The sequence below is a fragment of the Panicum virgatum genome, chromosome 9N, assembly GCF_016808335.1.
Source record: "Panicum virgatum strain AP13 chromosome 9N, P.virgatum_v5, whole genome shotgun sequence".
Taxonomy (NCBI): Eukaryota; Viridiplantae; Streptophyta; class Magnoliopsida; order Poales; family Poaceae; genus Panicum; species Panicum virgatum.
The window spans coordinates 11,197,974-11,214,133 of NC_053153.1; the positions used below are offsets into that span (position 1 = coordinate 11,197,974).

The window sequence follows — 16,160 nt, forward strand, 5'->3', positions numbered from 1 at the left end:
ACGTGTTCACGTTGTTTCCTGATCTATCTGCTATTGGATCTCCAAAATGAAGAGTAATTTTTGGAAAGAGAGAAGAACTGGCGACCATTTGGGACCATACATCATTGGAATTCTCAGATCATTTGAGAGACATGAGAAAGAAGTCTTACGGAGTACGGATCATTAGAGCTTATCTCATGAACTTATGCAGTCTTGCCTACACCGGCGAACCGAAACAAACAGAACCTAAAAGTAGAAAACAAACAAATTAATGAAGTGCAATGATTTGCTCTTTCGAAGCTAGAAATAGAAAGTAAATAACAGTACCATCGAGTATATAAATTAGTATGCCAAAAGTAGGAGACTTTGAAGAGCATTCGATTGAAACGATTACACGAGGCATCGATCTTGCACTGTGTTTCATGACGATGCTGGCATGCTGCACATTTTTCATTATTTTCGGAGCTATGTCTACTAGCGGCCCTTGGATTTTCAGCGATTTTTAAAGAAACAGTCTCTCTAATGGATAACATTGGTCCCCGGGGGCAAATACGAAGGCTGGAGAACAAACAATCGAAGTACTCCATTTGATGGTACAAAAATTCATGCTTGGTTGTAGTTGCTCACTTCATGCTCTCACAGTACTCTAAATGATGGATGTGAAAACTTGATTAGCACGCTAGTGAACCATTGGTGCAAGTAAAGAAGTTTGTTGGGGTAATCAATGTCGAAGAAAAAATAAACAGGAATATTGTTTTAGTTTCCACGAGGACAAGAAAGGAAACAAACTGCTTTGAGAATTTTTACGTGCTTTATACAAGTTTGCTGTTACTACGATAAAATGCTTTTTTATAACTTTTATACAAGTATAAACAGCTTATCCAGAAGTTGTTGTCTGCGTGGACAGATTAGGGCCTTAAACATTAAACTTTTCCCCCCAACTTTCAAAAAAGAAAATGTTCAAATCAGTTTTTTTTATACACTATACTTTTATAGACAAAATTTCAAACGGTATATTACAAGTTCAGCTTAACACGCCGGACAATAAACTCAAGTATTTGATTCCCCCCAGCCCACGATAATGACGGAGAAAAGGAATGAAGACTTGCTAGATGCATCATGTGAAATGTGATCAGCGACTTTGGCACGCAGGATATGCTTACAGTTGGCAGATACTTCATGGCAGAATTTCAAATAAGATCCTGTTTAGTTCTCAAAAATTTTTGCACATTACCCGTCACATTGAATCTTCAGACACATGCATGGGGCTTTAAATGTAGTTCAAAAAATAACTAATTACACAGTCTAACTGATTAACACAAGCTGAATCTTTTAAGCCTAATTAGTCTATAATTAGACATTATTTGTCAAGTAACAACAAAATGTGCTACATTACCAAAATCCAAACTTTTTCACCAACTAAACACACCCTAAGGATCCAATGGGTTTAAGGGCAATGAGAAAAAGGATACATTGATGGTTGATTGCTGTTTTCTCGATATTAACAGATTTTTTTTGGCTTTAGAGAAAAGATCATTTAGTAGTGAGTAGGCATTAGAGTGTCTCATTCATCTTTGAAAGCTTTTAGTTAACAGATACATAACATAGAGTAAATTTCATTGGTGGTCTATAAACTTGTCCCAAATTTTCATCCTGGACTCTTAAAATACACATCATTAAACTTATCTTGAGTTCTAATCCCAGTCCTCATACTCTCTTAATGCACATAACGGTGTGTAAACTTGTCCCATATTCTATCCTAGTCCTTAAACTTGTCCTACACTCTTATCTTGGTCCATATGCTTCTAAAATGCATTATTTATTTAGAGAAAACTTCTGCGAATTGTTTTAAACTTATTTGGATTTCAAATCAAGTTTGATTCTCACAAAAAGTGGATCCAAAATTTATTGTGAAATATCGAAGTCTTTAATTAATCTAGATTTGAATTACTTTTTGTGATTCTCTTTAGGTTTTTTTAGAGCAAAGGACAAAGGATAAATGATTGTAATATTATTTTACTCTTAAAAGTAAAATCAACTATTAAATAAAGGTATTAAATGGCAACTCCAGAAATCAACAAATATTGTATCCAAGATGATGGCTCATGAATTTTCTTTATCAATTTTGAGTGAGATTAGAACTTGATTTGAAATCCTAAAAGTTTGAAACATTCGTAAAAAGTTTCTAAATATTTTGTAAATATATGATTTTTTTTAGAGTGTGGAATAGTTTACAAGCAATTATGTGAGTATGAGAACTGGGATGAGAACTCAAAGTAAGTTTAAGGACCAGGACGAGACCTCAGGACAAGTTTAAGGACTGCCAGTAAAATTTACCCTAAAATTAATTTACGCTTGTGATCACAAAGACATTTTTAATGCAAGTGCAGAGTTCTTTGAGCTGTACTCTACGTAATTTCCAGTTCAATCTCATCAGTATATAACGAATTAACGATTATAAGTTTCTTTTCCTCGGCTGGTATTTAGGTCTGGCAAGCCAAACGCCCGCTGTATGATACCCCCACGCGAACTCCTCTTCCCACGCCGCCTCGCCTCCCCTTCCAAGTTCCACCCCTCGCCGTCCCTCGCGGCCTCGCCCTCCTCTGCGCCGCGCTAAAACCCTAGCCCTCGAATTCCTCTTCCCCCGCGCGGAGCAGACGAGCCCGCTCCCCTGTCGCCCATGGCGTCCTCGGGGGCCGCCTCCAACCTATGGGTGCTCCTCGGACTCGGCATCGCCGGGGTTCTGCTGGCGGCGCGGAAGCTGAGGCGCCCCGCGCGCCCCGACCACGGGGCCTTCATCGCCCGCCTCGAGCTCCTCCCGCCGCCGCAGCCTCCGCCGCCGCAGGCGCCCCACCCACTCACCGGTCTCTGCTTTGCCATCGCTGACGCGTAAGCTCTCGAGCCCCCCGAACCATCGTGTTTAGCTAATTATATGATTTAGCATCTGATTTGGATTAGTGGGAAGCTTTGTAGAGCTGCATGATTGGTAATTTGATTCACTTGGATTATATTGGCATTGTATCGATAATCAATATCAGGTCTGATGTTGTGCGTTGTGGGATTTTTCATTGGAACTGCGCTAGGGCGCCACAAATTCACTTGGCATGATTTGGATGCCATTCACATCGAAATATTGCATACTTTTGCTCTTATCTATTGCAATGAAACATGATCGTGCATCTTCGTTTGCTTTGCAAAAGTGAATATGTTTTTGCAGCTTCACAACAGACAGCTTCACGCATAACTTTCCTGATGCCAAGACAAGGGACTGCAAAGGAACATGAATAGAATTGAGCTCACTTGATGATGGGTTTTGCAATTACCTGCCATAAAACTAGGCATGGTCAATAGCACAGAACACGTTATAGTGAGGTGAAGTTCTGCGTGAAGCATGAGAAAGCAGTTTGGGGCTTGCTCACTCTGGTTACTAGTATTTCAGTTTCAAATCGTTGTCATCATGATGAGCAAGTTACCCTCTTCGTGAAATATTTCCCTTAGCTTGTCCATGGCATTAAATTGTTAGTTGGATCATGACTTGGTGTCAGTTTGATGAAGGGTTACAAACATCTATTGGATTGGAATATCTCTAAAGAGATAGCTTTGGATAGGAGCGCTTGGAGACTAGCTATCAATGTGCCTGAACCTTGAACTTATTTCTTTCGGGTTTCATCTCTACCCTACCCCAACTTGCTTGGGAAAAAAGGCTATGTTGTTGTTGTTGTTTGTATTTGTTGTCACTACTCTGTCTGTAGCGCGACAATTGCCATGGTCAACTATTTCTGGTGCACTGTAGGGACTGTGTGTTATTAAGAATTACTATTCCCTTCCCTCCCCTTCCTGCTGCCCTGTTGGGTCCGCCCCTCATTAGATATATTGCCCTTCACTGTCTTCACTGATGCATTTCTAAATATAAATATCTAATATATATCAGCGTGGCATGTTTTTATGCACTAAAAAATAGATGTTTGATGGAATTTACCTCATTGGTTTTGCTGAGTTGCATTCAGCCGCTTTTATTCTTTGATTTGCCTCTGCTACTCCCTGATAGTGTTCATGTGCATAACATTTTTTGGAAGAAAAATAGATCCTGATTCTTTCAACTGATATCAAAAGGTTGCTGCTGTTTTGGGAGACTTTTAATCTGTAAATGTAGATAAAATGTTTGCTGTTGTTGCAAACACACCATGTCAAAGAGATTTAATACAAGTGTTTGCCCAATCCAGATATCAGATTTTTTTCCTTTCAAATTGTTACATAAAAATAGTTAATATCATGATTTCTGGAACTGAGAATTGGCAGATCATTAGTATAGTTGTAATGTTGCTGCATCTTGCATTATTTACCCTTGAGCATAAATATCTTCTTTGATGATTTGCAGATTGCATGTCAGTGGTTATATTACAAGTTTCGGCAGTCTTGAATGGGCAAAGACACATGATGCAGAGACACAAACATCTCCAGTGGTTTCAGCTCTTGTTGATGGTGGTGCTGTTTGTGTTGGGAAAACTGTTATTGACGAGATGGCATACAGGTAAAACATAAAAGATTTTTCCTGGACGTTTGTTCATAGTAGCTGGATTCTCCTTGTCTCTTGCTGCTTCTAATTTTTCGTACATATCATAATGACAGCAAATGTTCTTCAAATTTGCTAGATTTATTTTTTTTAGTTTTAATTTGCCTGTTGTGCGTTTGACTTAATGCACATGACTTCTTCAGTATCCATGGAGAGAATAAGCATTTTGATACACCAACAAATCCTGCTGCTCTGGATCGAGTACCAGGTGGATGCTCAAGCGGATCGGCTGTTGCAGTTGCTGGTGGAATGGTAGATTTTGCCCTGGGTGAGCCTTTTCTTTTCGTTATTTGTAGAATTGTTGGACAGCTAGTGCGTGCATTGTGCTTTCTTATCTGCAGCTCTCTTATTACTGGCCTTCTTAGTGTATCTTAATTCTACCAGAATAACTGCTTCTGAGTAACACATGGATCCTGATCCTGATACTGTGATTTTGCCATTCCTTCATGCTCAGCCCTATAAGCCCCTAAAAATCTACAATCATACTTTAACGGGCCTCTCACATCTAGGCTCCACAGACCTATGGCCTGCAGCAATATATTTATTTTCTTAGAATCACCTTAGACAAGTTTCAAACTTTGTTTTGGCTTCAGGTCAATATTGAGTTTGGTGCACCAGCTAGTTCACCTAAAATCTCTTAATTTTACCAGAACTGCTTTGGAGTAACACACCGATCCTGATCTTTGCTATTCCTTCATGCACGGTGCGGATATGCCTCTACAACCATACTTTAAGGCCCTCCACAATGTGGAGTGATGCCCAAAATAAAACATGGGCCCAGGTTAAATAGTTTGGCATCACTTTCATACGTCGCAGTGTGAAGCTCTTCTCAAGCTCTACTGGTAGGACCCACCAAATAGTGAAAAAATGAAAACAAAACAGTGAAGATGGCTGGATGTGTGGCTGTAGGATTCTTGCTGCTTGCTGCGTGTACTTTTAACTTTTTTTTACTGAGCAAGCATTGGTGCTTCAACAGGCACCGCTCCAACTTTTCTTGGTGTTAGCATCGCACGTTGCAGTGTAGACAGTGATGCTTATATGTCCTCTCTCATGTTCTAGCATCACTCTGGACCAACATTGTGGAGGGCCTAACGTCCCTCTCACATCTAGGCTCCACAGGCCTATAGCATGGACAGCAATTTATTTATTTTCTTAAAATTACCTTAGACAAGTTTCAAACTTGGCCTTTTGGCTTCTGGTCCATATTGTGTTTGGTGCACCAACCAGTTCACCCAAAATCATAAGCTTTTGATAAAGGTACCGATAATTTCAGTATTTGAAACAAAGCCCTTGTTGCACGTCTTTCCAGTCCCATCCAAGAAAGAGCATAATAGTTCTCACATTGCATACCATTTTATGTATGATGTGGTCACATAATTCTGTTCACTAAAGATGGTCTGAAGAATCTATTCCTCAAAAAGGTCTTGCATATCTTCTCCACTAATTTTCATGTTAGTATTTCTTTTTCCTTTTGATCAGAAACTTTGGGGAGTTTCCCACAGAAACATACATTACAAGGACTGAAAATCCCAAACAAAAAAGGGGAAGAAAGACATTGTAAAGGATGCAACCCAGCCAATCTGATAAAGCAACCTAAGCTAGGCTTTGCTCTTAAAGAGAGAAAATTCTGATTTTAAAGCAATATCGCTTAGTGATGAGCTGCATCACCAAAGATGGTACTATTACACTGACACTTAGTCCTGGCAGCAATAATGATAATGTCCAGAAAAGTGGGCGATCCAAAGCTTTGCCTACCATCATGGAGCATTTCATGGACACGAGTGACCACTGACTAGTTCCATCGAGTATGCAAAAACGTCCGGCACCATGTCTTCCACAGCCTCTTTAAAGTTGTTTGACCATCACGATCCATGCAAGCATGCATCACAGCCAATTCCTTCTTGTCCCTTGGTTATCTGGTGTTGTGTTACTAACAATTTGAAATCTTTATTTGCTGTATATGCTTTGGGATGATGCCACTTTGTTTCTTTTTTCTGTGTCCTTTCTAGTGGTAATTATCCAAATCAACATTAGTAATATATGATCTTTAGAAGTAAAAATTTATGAAGATCCTGCCTGTGAACCAAAAACTGGTGCTAACCGCTGGTAAATACCATACCAGCAGGCAAGAGGTAGTTTCATACTGGTTTTTTATTTTTGAACTTCTAGTACTAATGTTTACAAAAGATGGTGTATTGGCGAATCAATGTTTACAAAGAAGAATTAGAATTGCATGCCATCAGAATTAATCACCATTGGATACCCCCTTGCATCCCTAACCAGAATAGACTGAAAACAAGTTACCTGTCATCCCAACCTGAACCAATAAAACTTAGTAATCTGGTTGTTTAGAGCCTTGGTTCCTACGAAACCTTTTTATGTTTGATCTATTATTACTCTGCATCTTACGATGTCATTTTGATTTGATTAATGCTAATAGAGAATAATATAGAAAAAAATGGTTTTGCAGGTATTGACTCAATAGGAGGAGTAAGGATACCAGGTGCTTATTGTGGTGTCTTGGCATTCAGGCCTTCACATGCTGTTGTTTCCAGTGGTGGTGTCATTCCTGTTGCGCCTAGCCTGGACACCATAGGTACTTGCTGGAAGTATATTTCTTAGTATGGAATTTATGTGTTTTGGATATTTTGACCCCTTTCAGAGCTGTGCTCTGGATTCAATCTTTTGAATTTTCATGCCCCAATATTTTATTTCTTCTATTACAGGCTGGTTTGCAAGGGATCCAAGTGTGTTGCGTCGTGTTGGGCATCTTCTTCTTGGACTTAATTATGCTGATATTCGCCCACCTAGACATTTTTACATAGCAGATGATTGCTTTGAACTTTCGAAGGTACCTGCTAGAAGGCTTACTCAGGTGGTGACAAAATCTGTGAAGCTTTTTGGAAGTATGTGTTCACTCCTTGCAGTTTACTTCATTAATTCTAAAGTTTTTTGAATTATTTCTTGCAGTTAACTTGTAGTGAACAATTTTCTTGTTTATTTTCTCAGGACAGGTCACTCGTATGAATCTTGAAAATTATTTGTCTTCAAAAATATCCAGCCTGAGGAACTCTTCAAATGGGCATAAGAAAGGGGATTCAAAGTTCCCTTCGTTGTTGGCACTTTGTAATGCCATGCGATCGCTTCACAAGTATGTGTCTTTCTAACACAAGCCATGCTGTTGTTGCTCAGAAATAAGGATTGATGGTTCGATGTGAAATATTATTTGTACTATTCAATCATGGTTTGCAGTAGTCTAGTAACTTTGTTTAAGCTGGTCATAGATTTTGACACAAACTGTGATGGTTCATTTGGGAAGAGGTTTAGGATCCAAATACTAAGATTTAGTTTATATTTTAACTAAACTCTAAAAACTTCTAGAGCACCCATCTTCAGGCCCTAATTTGGGAAATGCTGTGGTGTAAGATTGCGAATGCTCTAGTTCTCCATAATGATTGCAAATCTTGTTCATGTACCCACCGCATATGTCTTTTGTCATATATATCATTACTTGATTTTATTAATGAATAATCTGGTAGTTTTCAGCTCATCAGTTCCGAGTGTATTGGTTAGCTCCCTCTTCATCCTACTGTAGCTGGCGTTATACAGTGTAGTAATTTTAGTTCATAAATGGATCCAGGTGTGAATTCAAAGATCAGCATATGGAGTGGATAAACTCAGTCAAGCCTGCTGTGGATGCTCGCATAGTCAGTAATTTGTCTGAGGATGGTGATTCAGATATTGACGGCTGCCAAGATGTGAGAAACAAAGCACGCTTGGCTCTAGGTGCACTTCTTAAGGTACTGGAAGATTGATTTCATAGTGAACTATTTACTAGTCATGAACTTGCAATAGCTTATGCTAACAATATTACTTAAAGATGCTGGCTAAATCTTGTTACGGGCTGCTTACAGTGATAAAGTTGTCCTGGCAAGATTGCTTCATCACTAAAGTAACTTTTGATGGTTATCAGAAACACTATTTGCTCAATTATAAATACTGGTGCTTATCCCCAATACCCATGCATGTGTATTGTTTAGCTGTTCACTGTTGAATCTGAAACATGCCATGTTTTCTTACTCACAAGCATGTACAACTGACCACTCAAAGGGGCATTGCAGAAAATAAGGTTTTTGGGGTGAAATTTTGTGGATATGCTGTTTCAGCTCAGTATAATGTCTCCCTGTGTGCGCAACAACTGATTTTTCTCTTTGTGGATAAAGAATCATTAGTTAACTTTTCTTGCCTGATCTATTGTCAAACTGTAGAATAATGGAGCATTATTTCCTTTCTCATGCGCTTCTATCAACACTTCTTGTTTTCTAATTCATAAGTCTTTTTAAAAGATGATACCCCTGAATGTGCTTCCTATCATCTTTCTTGGTATTTAACAGTGTAGTACTGATGCCTTATTTTCTGATGATGTGCCAATCCACAGGATGATGGGATTTTGGTCATTCCAACTGCTTTGGGATGCCCCCCGAAGCTTAATGCTAAGGAACTCTCTTCTGAAAGCTACAATTCTCAGACATTGTGCCTTTCATCTTTAGCGAGTATGTCAGGGTGTTGCCAGGTACATACAGTCTATCCATAGCCCATCTATCACTGAAAATGTGGGCTACTAGCGCATAAACTGTATGGCCTTATTTTTCTTTTCCTCTAATGATCTGCGGAACCTTCTTTTTCTTCATGAAGTTGCAATTATTTATCTCCAATTGACATTTTGGAAAGGACGCTGAACATTCCATGCATGTCTATTACACTTACACATAAGTGAACAAATAAGTCACAACTACTACCTGGACATAAACTCATGTAATGTGTGTCCTCTGGTGCATAACAGTTTGTAGTGTGTCTTAAGTATGTCTAAGAATTGTTGAGCCAGGGAAAAGAGTCCTGGAGTGATGATCAGTTTGATCTTGACACAACATAAGTTGGGGTGCCATAATAATTGAGTTTACAGAGATCTTCCAGGGAAATGAATCTTTATAAGGCAAACTTAATTCTAAATGGAAGTTCTACAAAAGTTATTCCAAACTGTGGTCGATCACTACCATGCTAACAAGTAACAACAGAATTAAACAATGTATGGAAGGTTACAGGACTTTTGGAGTGATGGAGCTGTAAATATTACTACTACTAGGATTTGGTTTGGACCTTGGTATAAATAGTAGTGGCTTTTAGAAGGATAATGCCCTGAACATGTGTTCATACTTTTACCATTTCATGAATGTTTGGGGAGCATATGGTCTAGATTAAGATGATGAGCTTCACTGTCAACCGTAGACCTAGCTGCATAGCACATGGCCTTATTTTTTTGTGCATTTTTTAGATCTGTGCTAATGCAGGCGTTTTGCTGATTATTTCAGGTTTCGATTCCTCTGGGTACTCATGATAAGTGTCCTGTTTCGGTTTCATTCATTGCAAGGCACGGTTGTGATCGTTTTTTATTGGATACCATTCAAACAATGTATGCAACCATCCAAGAGCAGGTGGAGATCCTAGCAAAATCTAATGTTTCAAGTAAACAGGCAATGAATGAAGAAGCGGCTGAAGCTGCTAAAGAGAAAGTGAGTTTCCTTATTGCACATGCTTGTAGGATGCATCTTATTAATTTTCTAACTCCTGTGCAAATCCTCTAGTAACACTTCGATAATTCAATGTATCATGAACAACCTGAAGGTAGTTCACTTTGCAGATGCATAACCCTACTGCATTGGGCATGCCTATTATTCTCATACGACCTATAACTATGCATGCTCAGGCAGGTGTTGTGAGTTGTGACTAGTAACGCTAAGTTGCAATGCAAACTAAAATCTATCTTCAAGGATTAGTAGGTTAAAATTTTCCTTTTTTAGTTTTGTTCTTATTGGGTTTTCATTCTTTTTTGTGCTTCTTGACAGGGTAATGCTGCATTTAAGGAAAAACAATGGCAAAAGGCGGTAAATTTCTATACGGAAGCAATCAAATTAAACGGAAAAATGGCTACATACTATAGCAACAGAGCTGCTGCCTTTCTTGAACTCACTAGGTATGCCCCCCCCCCCCAACACACACACATTTAGCAACTATTTCCTTCAATATCTATTAATGATATGACATGTACGTGTTTTTTAACACTCATTTGTTAATTGATTGATGATTTACCTTTTGGACCTTTTAGCTACCGTCAAGCTGAGGCAGATTGCACAAGTGCCATCGATCTTGATCCAAAGGTTGGTCTTCTTTTCTTGGGGTGGGGGGTTCTTGGATTTTATAGAATGCGCGTTATCCCAATGTATTTACAATATAGTACCTTATAGGCTAAATTAGAGTTGGAGTTACAAGATATAATTCATAAATTTTATCTTTAGAATTCATAAATTTTATCTTTAGAATTCATAAATTTTATCTTTAGAATTCATAAATTTTATCTTTTTCCTAGAATCTGTATTCAAACCTGCTTATGGATTTAACCTTTTTTTTAATAGATAGTTTTTAATCTGGTTGATTATGCGTCACTTTCATATTTGCTATATGTTCTTACTTTAATGCATATGTTCCTTTTTAGATCGTGAAAGCTTATTTACGGAGAGGAACTGCAAGGGAAATGATGGGTTATTATAAGGAGGCTGTTGAAGGTCAGTCTTGCCCTAATGCCCTTTATCCCTATAATACAAGGGTTCATATTTGTTGGTTTTCCATGAGCTGGAATACTTCCATTCCCTCGTGGTGCCTGATGAGGTATTCATGCCATTTAGTTTGTTATCTAATGAACTGGACCTGATGGAATGCACATGGCTTATTTGCAGATTTCAACCATGCCCTCATTCTAGAACCGATGAACAAGACGGCTGGTGTTGCCATTAACAGGTTAAAGAAGTTGTTTCCATAAATACGAATCCGGTGAATTGTCTCCGCATGATGTGATTGCATCAGATTTTGTGCACACACAAGTTGTGCGTGTCCGGGGGAGTGGGATCGAAGTACCTGGAGCTCAACCGACGGATGCTGCTAGCCTGGTACACATGCTTTATGCTCTTACAAGGTACCGAGTCATCACAGCTGGTGGCAACTGATTTCCAGAGCTGTGGTCAGTTACAGTCAATTTACCCGGTTCCCATCCCCCCCCCCCCCCCCCCCCCAAGTTTTGGAAAAGCAGAAAATAAACCACAAGTTTTTGGAAGTTGATCACAGTAAACAATGTCTTCAAAAGCGCTTTACGGGTGTCCTCGGTCCCCCACCGTGTATAATATCAGCTTCTCCAATTATTTGTTCAAACGCTTTGCCAATAAAACCTTTTCCCCATATGCTTTTCCTGTACCCATGCGGCTTTGCCGTTCCGATCTGCTGTTTTCAGGGCTCGCCCCGGCAACGGCCGCCGCCGGTGAGCTCCGCTCGTGGAGGCTGTTAGGCCGCCATGTGCTGACGCCCAGTTGCTTCGCCGGCTGCTGAACTAGTATGCATCCGCCGAACCTTTCAGCCCTTTCCCCCTTTCGGTTTCGGTTGTTCGCTTGTTGCTGCCGGTGAGCTTCCTGCAGCATAGTAGCGGCTGTCCGCGTCAGATGATGCGTGCCTAGTCCATCGTGGATGGATTGCTTAACAAGAGATCACCCCCACCCTGTGGTGCGGACGATGGGCGTGCGACGCGAGTGGCCCTGGGGCTAATCCCTGTGGCAATGAACGGGCGACTCGCCGTCGTTGGTCGATACTCGATAGAGTTCAGGACGTGGCGTAGGCTGTTGGGTCGGCTTTGGGCATGTACAGCAGCGCTACCGGCTCAACCCTACCTAGCTCGTTTCCCTGTTTGTTCTAGTAACTACTGACTGTGGGGCTACGGAGAATTGGACGTGGACGTTGCTTGTCGCGTGGGCCCGATCCTTGAATGTGCAGCGTGTAAAGATTCTGTTCTCTCCTTGCCGGTTGTAGCTCGAGGCCGTGTTGTCACGTCCCGAAAGGCCCAACAATGCCGTCCTGGGAGAAGCGAAGCTACAGTTTCACCACGGCCGAACAGCTGTGAGAACACCACTGATTAATCGCTCACAGTCGTTACGCCTAGCCAGGGTGCCTGGGAGGAGAGGGGAATCATTGGGCGGCGGCGAGAACAGCCGCTGGTTTGACCGGCACGGGGCGGGGCGAGCACGGCAGTGCCGGCGTCCTCTCCCCCTCTCCGTCCAGCCGCTGCTCCTCGACGGCGACGTGAACGGGACCGGCCGACCGGCGCCGGGTGCGTTTCCCTATCATTGGAAGTGGAAAAAAAAAAAGCAATCGCCAACCGCACGGTGGAGAGGAGCCAGGGTTACCAATTTCGGCGAAATTTCGCCGAAATTTCGGAAAATTTTCCGTTTCCGCTAGTTACCGGGATCCGAAATTTCGGTATTTTTCGGTATATTTCGTTTTCAAATTCAAAATTCAACAAATTTCGACCGAAATTCAACGAAATTCGCCGAAATTTACTGAAATTTCGGAACGGAATTCCGTTTCCGCTAGACACCGGGATTTGATCGGAAAACGAAATGGTTAACCCTGAGAGGAGCGCGAGCGCTCCTTTGACTCGGCTTCCACCACGCCCTGCCCAACGGAGCACCGGTACGTGCGTGGTTGTGTAAACAAGACTGATCGCGACGGGCGGCACACTTTTTTCTCGGAGCTGGAGCACAGAAAACATCAAAACATCCCCCCTTGTTGCACGAGCGGTTCAGGATAAAAAGGTTCCGTATCAACTGAAGTGAACCCACCGGCAGTTCGCGAAGTCGTGAGGACTCTTATTTTTATTTTTATTTTTTTTTCGGTGTGATAACTGTTGTACTGAAAGTCCGACTTTCCGCATCTAGCAAGCGCGGTTACAAAAATAAGATTTTTTTTACAAAAAATAATAAAACATTGCACAATAAGACGTGTGTTGAATGGTCTTTTTTTTTCTTCAGCGGGTTGCAAAAAGGACCTTTATCAGTACCGTGGGATGAGCGATGAGTACCCATGGAATTTCACTTCTCCTGCGCGATCACAATCATCTCCGGAGTCCTGAACGGATGAACACCACCAGGACGCCACTGAAGTGAACGGACATCATCATGCGGGACGCACCGGGAGGCAGCCAGCCTCGCTCAACAGGACCAGCATGAGCACGAGGCCGGGCCCAACCTCCCCGCCCGCCCGTGAGGCGCCGGAGGCTCCGTGTGGCGGTTAGGTACGGGCTCCTCCTCTCGGTGGCGCGCGCTTCGCCAGCCAGCCAGCCACTAGCCTAGAGCCTAGCCCCCCTCTGATCCGGCTCCGGGACCATGATGCCGTGCATCAACAGAACTGCGCCGTGACCACAGTTCAGAGCGCGAGGAGGCGTTCGTTCGTGCGCGGCCTCGGCGTCCGTTCGTGCGCGGAACCCACGGATCTCGACGCGGTCGAGCAGGAGGCGTTGCGGCGTTCCCGCGGCGTCCTTGAATTCTCTCTGCTTCCACACCGGACCAGAAGAAGAAGAACTACGCCTTTCAGGATCTATCTCGCTCTGTCTGTCCCGGCTGACCGTTGCTGCTAGTAAATCCTCTCCAGCTTCGATTGGCGGTTAACTGATCCGTTCAAGCTACTAAGCTCTCGCGGTGTTTACCTGACGATGGTGAGCGTACCGGTCGACGGGACCGGCTACCATGACGGGATCGGCAAGTAGGCCGTCTCTTCGCGATCCCAGCAGAGTCCTCTGCTATACACTAGGCTAGGCTGGCCGCCGGCTCGCCTGGCAAATCCTTGATCAGGTTCACATTTCTGTAGCAACGATGGCACCTTTGTCGCCATGATTCTTTTTTCTTCAGACCTTTATTGCCGTGTTTGTTAAATATAGATGTAATTGCGTGTGCGCGCGATCTTCTTCGTCAAAAGAAACACGCAGTGCAGGGCGGGATGTGAGCGAGCCCTCTCACTGTCCCACATCCTCCACAGTTTCGATTCCTTCTGCTCCTGCAGCCGGGTAGGCAGAGGCCGGCCCTAGCTAGCTAACGTAGGAGTAGCCGGCTACGCCATGGATGGCAATGGCTGCTTTGCTTCTTTCGGCTGTGTTTAGATGAGATGAAAAGAGGGAGAAAAAGTCACATCAGTCACTATATTATTTTTCATTTATTTGTGGTAAATATTGTCCTACTATGACCTAACTAGGCTCAAAAGATTCGTCTCGCAACGTACATCAAAACTATGCAATTAGTTTTTTTATTTAACTATATTTAGTACTCCATGTACGGATTATTTGTTATATTTAATGTTTCGATGTGATAAGAGATGTGATGGATGTGATGGAAAGTTTGGAAATTTAGTGGGAACTAAACACACCCTTCCTTTCTTTCTTTCTTTCAGTCTAGCTCGCTCACACACGATGTCACGCACGCTAACCTCTGCTCTGCTGGTACGACGCAACTGTTGGTTCCTCCGCGGAGACGCGAGGCCCCGCGACGCGCGTCCGGCCGGCCCCGGCCGGCCGACGGAACCAGCACGAATGGATCCATCCCCGTACACGAGCACTTTGCTTTCGATGCGTGCCTCAGCCCCAGTTGACTCCACGATCCGATCGCGGCTGTACCTGTACTGCCGCGGCCGCCTCGCTACCCCCTCCGGCGGCCTCCGACTCCGATCGTGAGCCCGTAGCTTGCTGACGATGCAACGAGGGCTCGCTTTTTCCAATGACAAGCCAGCGCAACCGCCCTGTCCGAGACCGAGGAGGAGGGGTGCGGGGCCTCGGCCGGTGAGACCGGTCGAACTGCGGCTGACTGTGCCTGGCGCCCAGGCGAGGCCGGCCGGGCCGGCCGGCACATGGATCTGATCGCGGTCCGGTCTCACGCGCGCACCAACCCGTCAACCGCAACAGCTCGGCGCGGTCGCGTCCAGCTCGGCAGAGCTAGGTGGGCGATGGCGACCGGAACCGGGCGGGCCGGCCTCAGATTCGGCCACGCATGTGCCGCGCCGATCGCCAGCGACCAGGCTCACATGGCCGGCCACCGCAAATAATATTGTACGGCCGGGGTGGTGGGCGCGGCGCAGGTGCGATGCCGCGCCTACGGCCGCAAGTACGCCCCGACGCCGTGCGCCCTCGCCACGGGGGGCCTCGCCGCGGCGCGCGTGCGTGCTCGCTGCCCCGGGATGACGGTCGGTGCCCGTGCCCGTGCTCGTTCCCCGCGGTGGGTTTCCGTGCAGGGGCGGCGCCAGGGGTATGTCCCTGCTGCCTAGGTATACCCAAGATTTAGGGAAAAATGTTAACATGTATTTATAGATGTATATACTCTTTTTATTGCACAAAGAGTGTAGTTTTAGAAAATTCAAACACATTACTCATTTAAAAAATGACTTTGTTACCCATAATTATTTCTACCAATTGTGATCGGAAACTGTATTATTTATTTGGGTTTCTGGATCCTTAATGAATGCATAGACATTGAAACTAAAAAAATAATATCTACTGAATATTTGATTCGCTCTATACGTTCTTTTATGCAATGCTTTCTTCGTATACTTGATATTACTTTAATTAGATGGATTTCATTACAAGCTAAAACTGCATTCTTTGTGGGACAAAATTTGAATGCCAAAAACTATACTTATTTTGGAACGGATGGAGTATCATATACAACTTATGGACCCAATTCAACAAAGC

The 16,160-nt window shown here is 43.1% G+C and overlaps 1 protein-coding gene across 1 annotated transcript; it reads left to right on the forward strand.

Moving 5' to 3' along the window:
• The first annotated feature begins 2,453 nt into the window (after window positions 1-2,453).
• On the forward strand, window positions 2,454-11,845 carry LOC120691193 (outer envelope protein 64, chloroplastic-like). Its single transcript, XM_039974206.1, has 13 exons — window positions 2,454-2,868; window positions 4,358-4,510; window positions 4,696-4,820; window positions 7,023-7,148; window positions 7,279-7,458; window positions 7,562-7,703; window positions 8,193-8,352; window positions 8,991-9,125; window positions 9,922-10,122; window positions 10,456-10,583; window positions 10,716-10,767; window positions 11,103-11,172; window positions 11,344-11,845. Exons 1-13 carry the CDS (start codon window positions 2,660-2,662, stop codon window positions 11,424-11,426), a joined length of 1,764 nt encoding a protein of 587 aa, XP_039830140.1. The 5' UTR covers window positions 2,454-2,659; the 3' UTR covers window positions 11,427-11,845.
• Window positions 11,846-16,160: the final 4,315 nt, after the last annotated feature.

Coding starts and splice junctions, on each gene's coding strand:
- LOC120691193 (XM_039974206.1), top strand. CDS start 2,660: ATGGCGTCCTCGGGGGCCGCCTCCAACCTATGGGTGCTCCTCGGACTC. Junction 4,511..4,695: donor ATTGACGAGATGGCATACAG/GTAAAACATAAA, acceptor TGACTTCTTCAG/TATCCATGGAGAGAATAAGC. Junction 7,149..7,278: donor GCCTAGCCTGGACACCATAG/GTACTTGCTGGA, acceptor CTTCTATTACAG/GCTGGTTTGCAAGGGATCCA.